This window comes from Corylus avellana, chromosome 3 (assembly GCF_965113065.1).
Source record: "Corylus avellana chromosome 3, dhCorAvel1.hap1.2, whole genome shotgun sequence".
Lineage (NCBI taxonomy): Eukaryota > Viridiplantae > Streptophyta > Magnoliopsida > Fagales > Betulaceae > Corylus > Corylus avellana.
In genome coordinates this window covers 1513149-1525765 of record NC_142492.1, presented here as the reverse complement: position 1 = coordinate 1525765, position 12617 = coordinate 1513149, and the positions used below count along the sequence as shown (strand labels likewise).

At 38.3% G+C, this 12617-nt stretch overlaps 3 protein-coding genes across 4 annotated transcripts; all 3 read left to right on the top strand.

Annotated features, from left to right (window-relative positions):
- The first annotated feature begins 489 nt into the window (after window positions 1–489).
- Window positions 490–3401, top strand: LOC132173376 (RmlC-like cupins superfamily protein). The gene is made up of 6 exons (XM_059584861.2): window positions 490–762; window positions 848–897; window positions 1022–1060; window positions 1179–1207; window positions 1916–2082; window positions 2840–3401. Exons 1-6 carry the CDS (start codon window positions 644–646, stop codon window positions 3342–3344), a joined length of 909 nt encoding a protein of 302 aa, XP_059440844.1. The 5' UTR covers window positions 490–643; the 3' UTR covers window positions 3345–3401.
- Window positions 3402–3932: 531 nt separating this feature from the next.
- On the top strand, window positions 3933–10132 carry XYLT (beta-1,2-xylosyltransferase). Of its 2 annotated transcripts, none has more exons than XM_059586518.2 (3): window positions 3933–4684; window positions 7513–7662; window positions 8943–10132. In XM_059586518.2, exons 1-3 carry the CDS (start codon window positions 4049–4051, stop codon window positions 9663–9665), a joined length of 1509 nt encoding a protein of 502 aa, XP_059442501.2. In that variant the 5' UTR covers window positions 3933–4048; the 3' UTR covers window positions 9666–10132. The 2 variants fall into 2 exon arrangements, with proteins under 2 accessions (XP_059442501.2, XP_059442502.2); XM_059586519.2 differs by lacking the exon at window positions 3933–4684 and adding an exon at window positions 5502–6811.
- A 911-nt stretch (window positions 10133–11043) lies between these two features.
- Window positions 11044–12342, top strand: LOC132174589 (putative F-box protein At1g44080). The gene has a single exon (XM_059586224.2). It carries the CDS (start codon window positions 11132–11134, stop codon window positions 12233–12235), a length of 1104 nt encoding a protein of 367 aa, XP_059442207.2. The 5' UTR covers window positions 11044–11131; the 3' UTR covers window positions 12236–12342.
- Window positions 12343–12617: the final 275 nt, after the last annotated feature.

Below are 12617 nucleotides of genomic sequence, written 5' to 3'. Positions count from 1 at the left end.
TATGTTACGATCCTTGTGTCCCACATGGGTTAAGTCAAATTTTAACCATGAGTATATAAACTCTTGAGCACCCTCTCTTTATAAGTTGGTTTTCAAGGGCTAGTTTTACACGACCCTCCGTTTATAAGTTGGTTTTCAAGGTAAGTTTTACCCGATCTTTGTATCAAAAGGTAAAATAAAATAAAATTGTATTTTTTTTTTCTTTCTTTTTTTGGTTGAGATAACCAAACTCCAAAAGAAACATCATTCTCCTTTGCTTGAAAAGTTGAAAAATTAATATCCGACCCTTGTATATGTGGGCCCATATTCAATGGGCCTCACACAAAAACCATGCTGGACCCGGACCCGGACCCCAAATGTGGGCCCATATTCAATGTCACTCAGGGTACATCATCGACACGCGATGCTGACGTTATGCACAGGAATAAACAACTCCCTGGAGCTCACGCAAGCTAATTACCATGCTTGTGGGTCTCATTTGGCCGCCGATATCTTCCTTTTGACCTTCCATAACAAATCTCTCTCCCTCTCTCTCTCCCTGCCCTATAAATAACTTCAAATATCATGCTCTGTTTCTCATATTTCGAGGACTCTGCAATCTGTATCTGAAAGTTGACGCTTTTAATTATATAAAGAAAGAAAAATGCCTGGAAATGATCAAAGTTGTGGTGTTCTCAACGAACCACGTCTTGTGGAGAGGAAGTTCTTGGCCAGGCCACAGCATGAAGGAGCTGGCGCCATTGTTAGGAGGAGCATAGGACGGTAAGAGAGTTATTATACTGATCAAATGAATGGAACTTTGAGCAATTTGAGGTGTTTGGGCTAATGGGATACTTTTGTTTTTCAGGTTTGAGCTAAAATACTTTGATCCTTTTCTTGTCCTGGATGAATTCTCAGGTGGGCTGTCTCTGTTTTCCCCTGTTTCTTCATGAAATGTAATGGGTCGTCTGTATATATATATATATATATATATGCATCTATCTTCGTTTTGATTAGATTTTTGTTATTTTGAATGTTGCAGTTACTGCTCCTGCTGGTTTTCCTGATCATCCACACAGAGGTTTGATTATTGGCTTTTTTTTTTTTTTTTGGTTCTCTCACTTTTGTAAATCACCTCTGCCTGTCGACAATAAAATAGGATGATTCTCATCATTAATTCTTCTTTTTCCTCTAAGCAGGATTCGAGACAGTGACATACATGTTGCAGGTATATCCCTTTTTATAATTGTGCGCATGCGATCATCACTACTTTTCTTTTCATATATATATAGTGCATAAAAAAAAGAAACAAATAAAAACCCACTATAAAGTTGGTCGATTTTTCCATTATATTTCAGCTATTACATTAAAATGGTTGAAACTCGCAGTAATTATATAAACCATGAGATAGATAAAGAAGACAACAAAAAAAAAAAAAATCATACTACCTAATTCATTGGTTAATTTTTCATGGGACAAAGTTTTCGTCTAGGGTTCAATCTATTAAATTGACGTATGTTCAAAATTATGTGCATTTTCAAAATTATAGGTATTTTAGACACATATTAGTCTGACAAGACTGTGTTAGACAGATGGAGGAAATTCTGGAAAACTTTGTTATTTTTCTCAGGATGGTTGTTCAAAATCTTAGGTGAGGAGGATGCCTCTTCTAAGAAATTGCAGCTGGCTGGCAATGTATCTGTATAGTTCAGCCAGTGAGACCCAACCCCTGCTGCCCTATCCTAATCAGACAACTGTACAAGGTTGACCTGAGCTTTCTTGGGTCCATGTAGTTGGCAGGAAATATGTTAAACAGACAAGACCCAGCATGACTACTATCTTTTTTTTATTTGTTTTTCTGTGGGTCTTTAATGAAACCTTTATTTTTAGAGGCGGGTTGTACATACCCTAATTGAAAGCAATTGTTTGTCATCAGGGATCTGTCACACATGAAGATTTTGAAGGGCACAAGGGGACAATAGGAGCCGGTGACTTGCAATGGATGACTGCAGGAAGAGGAATTGTCCACTCAGAAATGCCTGCCGCCCAGGGAACTCAAAAGGGCTTACAATTGTGGATCAACCTCTCCTCCAAGCATAAAATGTAAGCAATAGGCCGTCCACAGAGACAGACAGCTATATGACATATGTTTGATGTCACTGTGTGGTCATTCTAAAGCAAAATAGTATTCGCCTGAGTCAATGGATAAGTTAGACAAGATTCCTAATAATTTTGTTTTTAAATTGTTAACAATTCGAACAGTAAATATAAGATAAGATTCATCTGTTTTTCTATTTAAACAGGTGAACCACATAATAACTCTCGGTAGCAAATCGTTGAGAATTGAAATTCGAAAAAGTCAATATAGTTTTAAACTTTTCTAAGGAGAATATGCAGTTGTCACATACTACAACCATCATTGGCCATCATGGGACCTTTTTCCAAAGATGCTTTTGAATGCACCACCATCTTGCGTGTGTGCATACCAGCCAGAAATGGTCAGCTAGAACACTCACCTTTTTACTCATGTTTCATTTTGAATTGTATATTTTGTCCCTAAAAAATAAAAAGACAAAAATATCCCTTTAGTATAACTAACTAGATAATATTTAGTTCAAATAAACTAGAAAGTATCTTATTTCTAAAGTTGTTAATTTCTGTCATGATAGATGATAGCTTTTGCCTGCCTGCAAGCTTTGAACTTCTGTCATATAATTATAACCCTTGGGAATTAATGACCATTTTCCATTACCAACATCTTGGAACTACTTTCATGGCTTTCAAAGGCCAAACTTTGCTTTGTTTACCCCAAGTGTCCAAAACTTCATCTGATGGAGCTCTGATTTCTGTCTGATCACAGGATTGAACCAAAGTATCAAGAAATGCTGAGTAAAAACATTGCTGAAGCTGTGGAAGATGGGATAAAGGTTAGAGTTATAGCCGGCGAGTCCTTGGGAACAAAATCACCAATCTACACAAGGACCCCAACAATGTACTTGGATTTCACACTCAAACCAGGAACTCACCTTCAACAACCTGTGCCAACATCATGGAATGCGTTTGTCTATGTCTTGGAGGGAGAAGGGATGTTTGGAAATCTGAAATCTTCGGCAGCCTCAGCCCACCACATTCTTCTTCTGGGAAAAGGGGATGGGTTGGAGGCATGGAACAAGTCCTCCAAACCCCTCAGATTCATTTTGGTTGGGGGTGAGCCATTGGGAGAGCCTCTGGTGCAGTTTGGACCATTTGTGATGAACACCCAGGAAGAGATTGACCAGACCATTGATGACTTTGAGAATTGTGTCAATGGATTTGAGAAAGCAAGGCATTGGAGATCAGAAAGCGCACTTAGTCTTGATATGTAGCTCCATATAAGGAGTAGGAAATAAATTAATATTTATCCTCAAAACTTGTTATGTTAATGAGCCCATTTCCATTATTATTATTATTATTTGTTTCTTTTTCATTTGGAATGAATCATGATCGTGAAAGTAGAGTGATAGCGGAGGTACCATATCTCTTTCCACCACAATTTCCCACTTTTTTATTTATTGAAACAATCTAATTATTTGACATCACCTTGGTTCAAATATATCTTAAGTTACAAAGAGAAAGAAAAAGGTAAGAACAAGATAAAGAAATATAGATGTAGGGATAAAAGTGTCGAAAGATTCTTAAATATGACCTATGGGCCATGGCCTCTTGATGCTTGCTTAGGGGTGGAAGTTGTTTGATCAATGTTGTAGTTATTTTCAACATAATGAGGTGTACGAGTGGGTCCACCTATAACTTTTGAGAAATTCTTTTTTCTTTTTTTTTTTTATTTATTTTTTTTATTTAATTTCTCTTCCATCTCAATTTATACGTTTTTATTATATTTCCCTTTTTATTTTATTTATTTTTCAATAAAAAACAACATGCCCCATTCCCCACTCACAGTGTGTCAGCAATCAGCGTATGTTCTCTCCTTCAACCTTTACCTTTTTGATTTCCATCTCCCCACGCCTTCAAGAGTTACAACAAACAAATTACCACAACAACAACACAAATACAAAAGAAAGGAAACGAAATGATGAAGAACAAGAGGGACGTTCTGCTGTTGAAGATCGTCATCTTCCTCTTCGCCCTCAACTCCCTCTCCCTCTGCCTCTACCAATTTACATTCAAAACTTCACCACCCTCCCCCAACAACCCACTTAACTACCCCACCCGTCGCAACCGTCACCTCAAGCCATGGCCCATCCTCCCATCCTACCTCCCCTGGTCCCACAACTCCCCTCCGGCCCCACGCTCCTGCGAGGCCTTCTTCGGCAACGGCTTCTCTCGCCGCCTCGACCCTCTCCTCCCTCCAAATCCTGACGAGAATCCCAGGGGATGGTTCAGGTGCTGGCACAGCGAGACCCTGCGGAGCTCCATTTGTGAGGGTGGGTCGCTCCGGATGGTGCCCGAGAGGATCAAGATGTCGAGGGGAGGGGAGGGGTTGGAGGAGGTGATAGGGCGGAGAGAGGAGGAGGAGCTGCCGGAGTTCCAGAATGGGGCGTTCGAGGTCGACGGCGGTGTGGGGTTTCTGGGTCCGCCGCGTGGGCTCGTGGACGGTGAGTTCCTGGACCGGTACGTGCCGAGGGGGGAGATCGCCAAGCACACCATGCGGGATCTGATCCGGTCCGTCCGGGTCGTCACGCCGGGCGAGTTCCAGTGCCACGAGGTTTGGGGGTTTAGTCAGTGTTTTTGTTAATTGGGTATTTGTTTTTGGTTTCGATTTATGGATTTGGAAGCTGAGTGTTGGGGAATTTGGATGATTTTGGGTGAAAGGAAATCTGGGTTCAGTTTAGTTTATTCTGTTGATGGATTAAAGTTGTTAGCTTGAGGACGGTTGATTCAGTTAATTGGGATTTGTAGTTTCGGTTTGCGAATTTGGAAGCTGACTACTGGGGAATCCGGGGGTATCGATGGTAAAGTTTCCATTTCTGCTTGGTGGTACGAGTTTGCTGGGTTTTGAATAGTCATCTTTTTTTAAAAAAAAAAAAAAAAAAAAAAAAAATTGTGATCTGTTGTTTGTTTTAGCTTCTATATATGGATTAAAGTTGATTTCTCGAGGGCTTTTTATTCAATTTGTGGATTTGAAACTTGGAAGGTGGTTATTTGGGAATTTTGATCGTTGCTTTGGATGGTTTTGGGAATAAAGTTTCCGTTTTTGGGTGGTGGTGCAGGTTTGCTAGGTTTTGATTTGTCAGTTTTTTTGGTTTTTTTTTTTTTTCCCTGGGCGGGTGAGGTTTTTCTTTTGTTTGCTGGGTTTGTGAATTTGGATATTTTGGTTTAGTTTTCTATTCGTGGATTAAAGTTGATTACGTGAGGGCTTTTGTCACGGGAGATGCAGAAGAGGTTAGGGCAGATTTGCAAGGAAGAGAAGATGAGCTGGAGGAGAAACAATACAGTTAGATGAAGTTAGATTCTATTAAGTAGTTAATTCTGTTTCAATAAACACTGCATGTGTATAAGTGGCAGTTATTTTAGTTAGTGGCAGTTATTTTAGTTAGTTGCAATCAATTTTGTAACTGAATTGCTTTAGTTGCTAAGCCTTATATAAGGCTGACTAAGTGCAGGGAGGAGTAGCCTTTTGAAGTGTAAAGAATTGTTAGGAGATTTGCCATCTCGAATTGGCTTCCTTAGGAGATTTGCCATCTCGAATTGGCCTTTTCAATAAGAAATAGTAGTTTACTGTTACAAGTGGTATCAAAGCCATTTGTTTTCTTTTCATGGAAACTAGGTCAATGGGGCAAAATTCTGATTTGGTGCAGTTCAGGAAGGAGTTTAAGCAGTTGAAGGATGATTTTGAAGGGAGGAATGCAAGACAGGATAGTTTTGAGAAGAAGCAGGATGATAAGTTTGCTTTCATAAGTGCAAGGCAGGATCGTTTGGAGGTGAAGTTGGATGAGAGGTTGGATCAATTGTTGAGTTCCATTAAAGAATTGCAGAAGGGAACAGAACAGAAAGATAAAAGTGTATCTTTTAATTCCATGGAGGCCAATTTTTGTTCAACTTCAAAAGGAGGAAGGTATGCAGGAGATGGTGGAGAATTTCATGCAGGAGATGGATTCTACACTAAGTCCATTCGGTTGGAGTTTCCAAAATTCAATGGGAAGGATCCATTGAATTGGTGTTACAAGGCTGAGCAGTTCTTTGATCACTAAATCAAATTCTTTTGTTGCTTGGGATGATTTTGCTAGAGCATTACAGATTAGATTTGGTATGGGGTCTTATGATGATCCTATGGAAACATTGTCAAAGTTGAAACAAGAAGAGGATCTTTGGAAGAATATAAAAAACAGTTTGAAGTTTTAGCCAATAGGGTGGCTGATTTGCCTGAAGCACATAAACTGAGTTGTTTTACTGGGGGTTAAAAGATGAAATTAGATTGGCAGTGAAGATGTTTAAACCTAAGGTTCTAATGGATGCTTATTCTTTAGCCAAAATCCAAGAGGATTATATATTCAATTTCAGAAAGAGCAATAAGCCCCAATGGAATGCCCTTCCCTGTAATAATGTTGGCAGAAGTTTTGGGGGAGAGAATAAGGGTACTGGGTTGTTGGGAGGAAAAACTAATTTGTTTGGGCAGCAAAAGGATTCTGAGAATGTTGGTATTGTTGATAATCAGCACAAGTCTAATATTCCTATTTCTGGTTCGGCAGTGTTGCCAGTGCAGAAAATTTCTAATGTTGAGATGATGGAAAGAAGAAAAAATGGGTTATGTTATAATTGTGATGCTAAGTGGAGCCGTGGCCATGTTTGTGCTTCACCAAGATTGTTCTTGCTTGAGGGGGTTGAGCACAAGGTGATACAGTTAGATGAAGTTAGATTCTATTAAGTAGTTAATTCTGTTTCAATAAACACTGCACGTGTATAAGTGGCAGTTATTTTAGTTAGTTGTAATCAACTTTGTAACTGAATTGCTTTAGTTGCTAAGCCTTATATAAGGCTGACTAAGTGCAGGGAGGAGTAGCTTTTTGAAGTGTAAAGAATTGTTAGGAGATTTGCCATCTCGAATTGGCCTTTTCAATAAGAAATAGTAGTTTACTGTTACAGCTTTTGATGTCATTTATGGATTTGGACGCTGATTTGGGAATTAATCATCGGCTGGGTGGGTTTGGGGATAAATTTTCCATCTTTGAGTGTTGGTGCAGGTATGGTTAGTTTTGATTTGTCAGTTTGTTTTTGGTATATGGAGGCGTTGATCGTGAAGATTCTAATGGGTTTTTAATGATCTCGTGTAGGAAGTGTTGGATTAAATGCCAATGTGTTGTTCTAGGAAATTAATGCTTGATTTTCTTCTAGATTGATTTGGAAGTGATATAATGCGGTTTTGAATATCCAATTTTGCATCACCAAAAAATTGGAAGTTTCCAAAACCAAAGTCTTAAGATTAATTATACCCTAAATCTAGGATTGGTAAACTTTATGTAGGGCAAATGATTTACTTATTTATTTATTTTTTCTCTTTATATGGTTCTGAGATATCTAAGGCTTCACTTGCAGTGGATTGAGGAGCCTACGCTTTTGGTGACACGCTTCGAGTATGCAAACCTTTTCCACACTGTTACAGATTGGTACAGTGCATACGTCTCTTCAAGAGTTACAGGGTTGCCCAATCGACCTAAGTTGGTTTTTGTGGATGGCCACTGTATGGTATGTGTGCTCGATTTTGCATGGCTTCTTTCTTTTGTAGTATATCGGCTTCATTTGTATTGTTTAAGAACACCTGATAATGCTCATACAAATACTTAGTTCTGACTTTTGTCAGCTTGTTATTTGTGGATTGTGGTCGAGTAAGTGGTGGAGTGGAGAATAATGAGAAAGAAAGGCTGGAGCTTTAAGTTTTAGTATTGTACAAATAGGAAGTAGTGAACTTTTGTAGAACAAACATGATGGAGGTTCTTGACCAATAAAATTTTATGGAGTTCATCTCATGATTTTAGTGCAGAAATCTTGTATTGGATGGATGGGACTATAAGTTTTTAATTTAGTAAGGCAAAAATAGGACATGGATCCAGTCATGCAACTTCTACAGACTTCTAATAAGCATTTTATCAGAACGATAACAATAGTACAGGAATTTATACCCATGCATGTTTAGAGAAATATAAATGGCATACATGATGAGTGAGATTAAGCTTGCAAAAGATTTTTCACATAAGCCAAATTTACATTTTACTTAGACCTTTATTTGAGTACCTTTCTTTATTTGGATTTATGTTAAACAAGCACATTTAAAGATCCAGTAGATTTCCCTGTTTCTTTTTTGCTGTTGTGCAAATTGCTGTCTCTGTGTGTGTGTGTATGTATGTATATGTATATGTATATGTATATGTATGTAAGTATTTGATGCTCAACATCCAGTGAGTATTTGATTCCTGCCTTCTCCAATGCTCAATCTCAGAACCTGCCAACCATTCTCTTCGAATAAAAAACACAACCTTATGGACCCGAGTGATTGATGATTGACATTTTGTGGTGTGTCAATGATTATGAGCAATAGGATGCTATAACTATAGAGGTGTCTGAAGGAGAAATGGAAGCGCTAGGATTCTTGAGAAATAATTGGGACAAGGGGTACTTAACAGTGTACCAGCTAATTTTCTTCTTACACTCAAACCTTTTAGTGTTGGTTTTTCCCAGACGGTGGAACTAAATGACAGTTTCCTGTTGAGGGAAGAGAAGCTTCTGTTGTTTTCAGTTAGCATCTTAAACATGAATGATCTTCCATCAATTTGTTGGAAGGGTGTATGCTTATCATTATCTTCTTCTTCTTATAGTTCCAATGGGTGAATTTCTAGTCTGTGTTTGTGGGAATATTCTGCCATTCTGCTTTTATTTCTATCTGGTTTTATGTATTTGTTCCGGAGTGCTAGGTCATGTTTAATTATCCGAATATCACTGATCTCTCTTCTTTTGGTGGAAATAATCAGGCACCCTTGGAAGAAACATGGAAAGCATTGTTTTCTAGTCTTCGATATGCTAAAAACTTTAGTGGTCCAGTTTGTTTTCGCCATGCTATTCTTTCACCTTTGGGATATGAGACTGCACTATTTAAAGGGCTTTCTGAAGAAATAAATTGTCATGGAGCATCTGCACATGACCTGTGGCAAAACCCTGATGACAAGAAAACTGCCCGATTATCTGAATTTGGGGAAATGATTAGAGCTGCCTTTCGGTTTCCAGTAAACAGACACCATGTCGAAAGGCCAGTCTCAGGTCCTAATGTCCTCTTTGTTCGACGGGAAGATTATTTAGCTCATCCTCGTCATGGCGGTAAAGTTGAATCGAGGCTTAGCAATGAACAAGAAGTGTTTGATTCCTTGAAGAGCTGGGCATTGAATCATAAAGTGTGCAATGTAAACCTTGTCAATGGATTGTTTGCACACATGTCCATGAAGGAGCAAGTCCGAGCCATTCAAGATGCTTCAGTTATTATTGGTGCTCATGGTGCAGGTCTGACTCACATAGTTTCTGCAATGCCAAAAACTGTGATTCTGGAGATCATTAGTAGCCAATATCGACGGCCACATTTTGCATTGATAGCTCGGTGGAAAGGGTTGGAATATCATGCAATTAATCTTGACGGATCATTTGCCAATCCACCAGTTGTCATTGACAAGCTTAGCAGCATAATGAGGAGCCTGGGATGCTGAAATGTGTTTGGTTTTGGCCAAATTCCATTGGAGGTGATGGAAATATGTTTCAGTGTCTATTTGAACGCCATCATTCCTCGTTCCTGGATCTTATGGTGAATGAGCTTCTACTTGCTTCTGCTGCTGTTGCAATATTTCGATGGGAATCTTATGGTGAAGAGACAGAAAATTGGATTTACTTATCATTGAGAGAGGTGGTTGGATTATATATACCCTGATTTTTGCTTCGGTCAATTTTTCCATGCCTTTGGGGAAGTAGCTGATAGTAGTCATAATTTTTCTTGTATACTAATTCTTTGTTACTGACACAAGTGTCTTCTTGTACAATAGATCGATTCACTACCTATTTTAAATCAGAATTCTTTGAAAGTACAATATGTTTACGGGTTCGAATTGAGATTTGCAGTTTCAAAACGTGTAATTTAAAAGATAGCAATATGAAAGGGCCATAAAAAGCTTTCCTTTTTCTTTTTTTATTTTTTTGTTCATTTTCATAGAATTGTAGATTCATTATTAAAAAAAAAAAAAAAACTAATGCAAATTAGGATCTATTTGGTACAGTTTTGAAAAGTGTTTTGGATTATGAAAAGAGAAAAATTATATTTAGTTCTTAAATTTTTATTTGATTTGAATTTAGTCATTAAGTTTTCAATTTTAATAATTAGTCTCTTAGATTTGGCCAAGTTCAAAATGTGTCTTTTTATCGAGTTACCATAAAAATAATAGTTTGTCATCTATCACATATCTTATTTTGTTGTCTATTTTCTATAAACACGTCCAAGGTCTTGTCTACAAATAATGTGGGATTATTCATCAACATTTTACACGTCAGCTTCTATCTCAAGTTCTCAACACCCCAATGCAATGTCACACCAATAGAACCGAAATCTTTTTTTTTTTTTTTTTGAGGTAAGAACTGAAGTCTTTCTTACTGCGGGTTTGCTTCTTAGTTTATCATGTTTTTCTCTAAGTTTTACTAGTCAAATCCATGTTCTTTTTTTGAAGGGGGGGTGGTTTGTGAATGACTTAACACTTGTTGATGTGGCATTGCATTTGAATGTTTATGACATGTTAAAACCGTTAACTTTAACAGTGAAATGATATAGTGGCCTATTTTAAACTTGGGTAGTATTTTTAAAATTAAAAACTCAATAACTGAATTCAAATCAAATGAAAATTTAGTGACTAAATATGATTTTTTTTTTTCCTTTAGAAAAAAGATTAAAAAAAATAATAAAAAAAATTGAGATTTAATTTGATTGGGCTATGTTCGAAAAATTGTTGTATGTGGAGTCTATAAACGAAAATATAAGGTAAATACAGAAAATATAAGGATATGCCAAAAATATTTTGAATATATTGTAACACTTGTAATATAAAACCGTCAATGGATTGGATTCCGAATTTTACGTCCTATAAATCGGATTTTAGGTCTTGGTGTGAATCACTCAAAACCGTCATAGACAATGGCCACGATGTCCTGGTCTGACCTCCCAGAAGACCTCGCAGAGATGATCTTGAGGCAGCCAACTGACGTGGTTAATCTTTACAACTACCGCCACGTGTGTCGTTCATGGCGGTCCGTCGCCGGCGAGCTATTTGCGTCGTCACCTCCACAACTACTTTCCTACAAAAAGCAGAGCAGAATTGTGCAACGCATATGTTTGTTGAATGTTTTCAATGGAAATTCGAGCGTGTGTAAAATTCCCAAGTTCAAGACTGTTGATGGGCAGCCCCTGTTGCCGAGGAGCGTCTACTCCTGGCATCGTTGGCTGGTAATGGATTGCACCACATCCAAGTGTTCCTCTGGTCGCGATCGCAAGTATCACGCCCATCATATCTGTCTCTATAACCCATTCTCAAGGGCTCGGATTCGGCTACCCGCGTTCACACTCGATCACTCTCTGGATACCCAGAAGCGAAAGTTCGTTTTATCATCTGAACCGGGAAATCCAAGTTCAATTGCTTTAGCAATTCGTGATGGGAAATCTCTTGAAAAGTTGATGTTTTTGAAACCAGGAGGTAAGGAGTGGATTGTTGTTGACATGAGGATGTGGGTTGTTGATGTTATAAGCTACAAGGGTGGATTCTGTGCACTTGATTGGCACCGAAACTTAATACAATTTAAGTTGGGTACTCATGTTCCTTATGCCAAAAGAATCCCAACTAGGATTAATGCATTATCAAGTGATTTATATCCCACTGAATATCTGGTGGAATCGCTTTGTGGGGATCTGTTGTTGGTTCAACTGAATTTAGGGTCGAATGGCGGGTGGAAGTTCAATGTTTTCAAATTGGATTGGGGGAGGATGGCGTGGAAGGAGATCACAAGCTTAGGTGACGAAGCTATTTTCTTGAGCTGTGATGAATCTGGGTGCATGCGAGCTGGTGACTCTACCATATTCAAACGTAATTGCATCTATTTCACTGATGATGTCTTGTGTATGACACTACAGAAAGAGGGTTTCGGGGTATACGACATCGCAAATCAGACTGTCGGTCGGTTCCCTCGCTCTTTTCCTCATCAGAATGATCGACTGTGCTACCGATGGTTCACAACGCAAATATAGTATGCATATTTTGTTTATGCCCAATAGCTCTTTCAAGAGACTGTAATTTACACCTAATTTTGAAAGAGTTTAATGATATGATATAAAGGTGAGAACTTTTCTTCTTCTTTTTTGTGTGTTGGTATTCTTCTTCTTCAGCATAGACAAGTTTGGGTTCCTCACCTCACCAATGTAGTCGTATCATTCAGCATATTTAATCTCTCTTTTCAGCGCAGCTTCAGTAGGAGGGTGTGGAAATAATTCATCAGTCATGAATTTAATTGATAAGCTAAGCCTCAATTGCGAAGAAATCATTGAATTTGTGTGTGTGTGTGTGTGTGTGTTTGGGGGGATTGAATGATAGAAACTTGAAACAAAGTCTTTGCAAGCTTAGTTTGGGTGC

Bases quoted from the DNA above. Each gene is read 5' to 3' on its own strand.
- LOC132174589 (XM_059586224.2), top strand. From the start codon at position 11,132: ATGGCCACGATGTCCTGGTCTGACCTCCCAGAAGACCTCGCAGAGATG.
- LOC132173376 (XM_059584861.2), top strand. From the start codon at position 644: ATGCCTGGAAATGATCAAAGTTGTGGTGTTCTCAACGAACCACGTCTT. The intron at 898-1,021 runs GTGGGCTGTCTC...TGAATGTTGCAG, and splicing joins TGTCCTGGATGAATTCTCAG to TTACTGCTCCTGCTGGTTTT. The intron at 1,061-1,178 runs GTTTGATTATTG...TCCTCTAAGCAG, and splicing joins TCCTGATCATCCACACAGAG to GATTCGAGACAGTGACATAC.
- XYLT (XM_059586518.2), top strand. From the start codon at position 4,049: ATGATGAAGAACAAGAGGGACGTTCTGCTGTTGAAGATCGTCATCTTC. The intron at 4,685-7,512 runs GTTTGGGGGTTT...CTTCACTTGCAG, and splicing joins GCGAGTTCCAGTGCCACGAG to TGGATTGAGGAGCCTACGCT. The intron at 7,663-8,942 runs GTATGTGTGCTC...GGAAATAATCAG, and splicing joins TTGTGGATGGCCACTGTATG to GCACCCTTGGAAGAAACATG.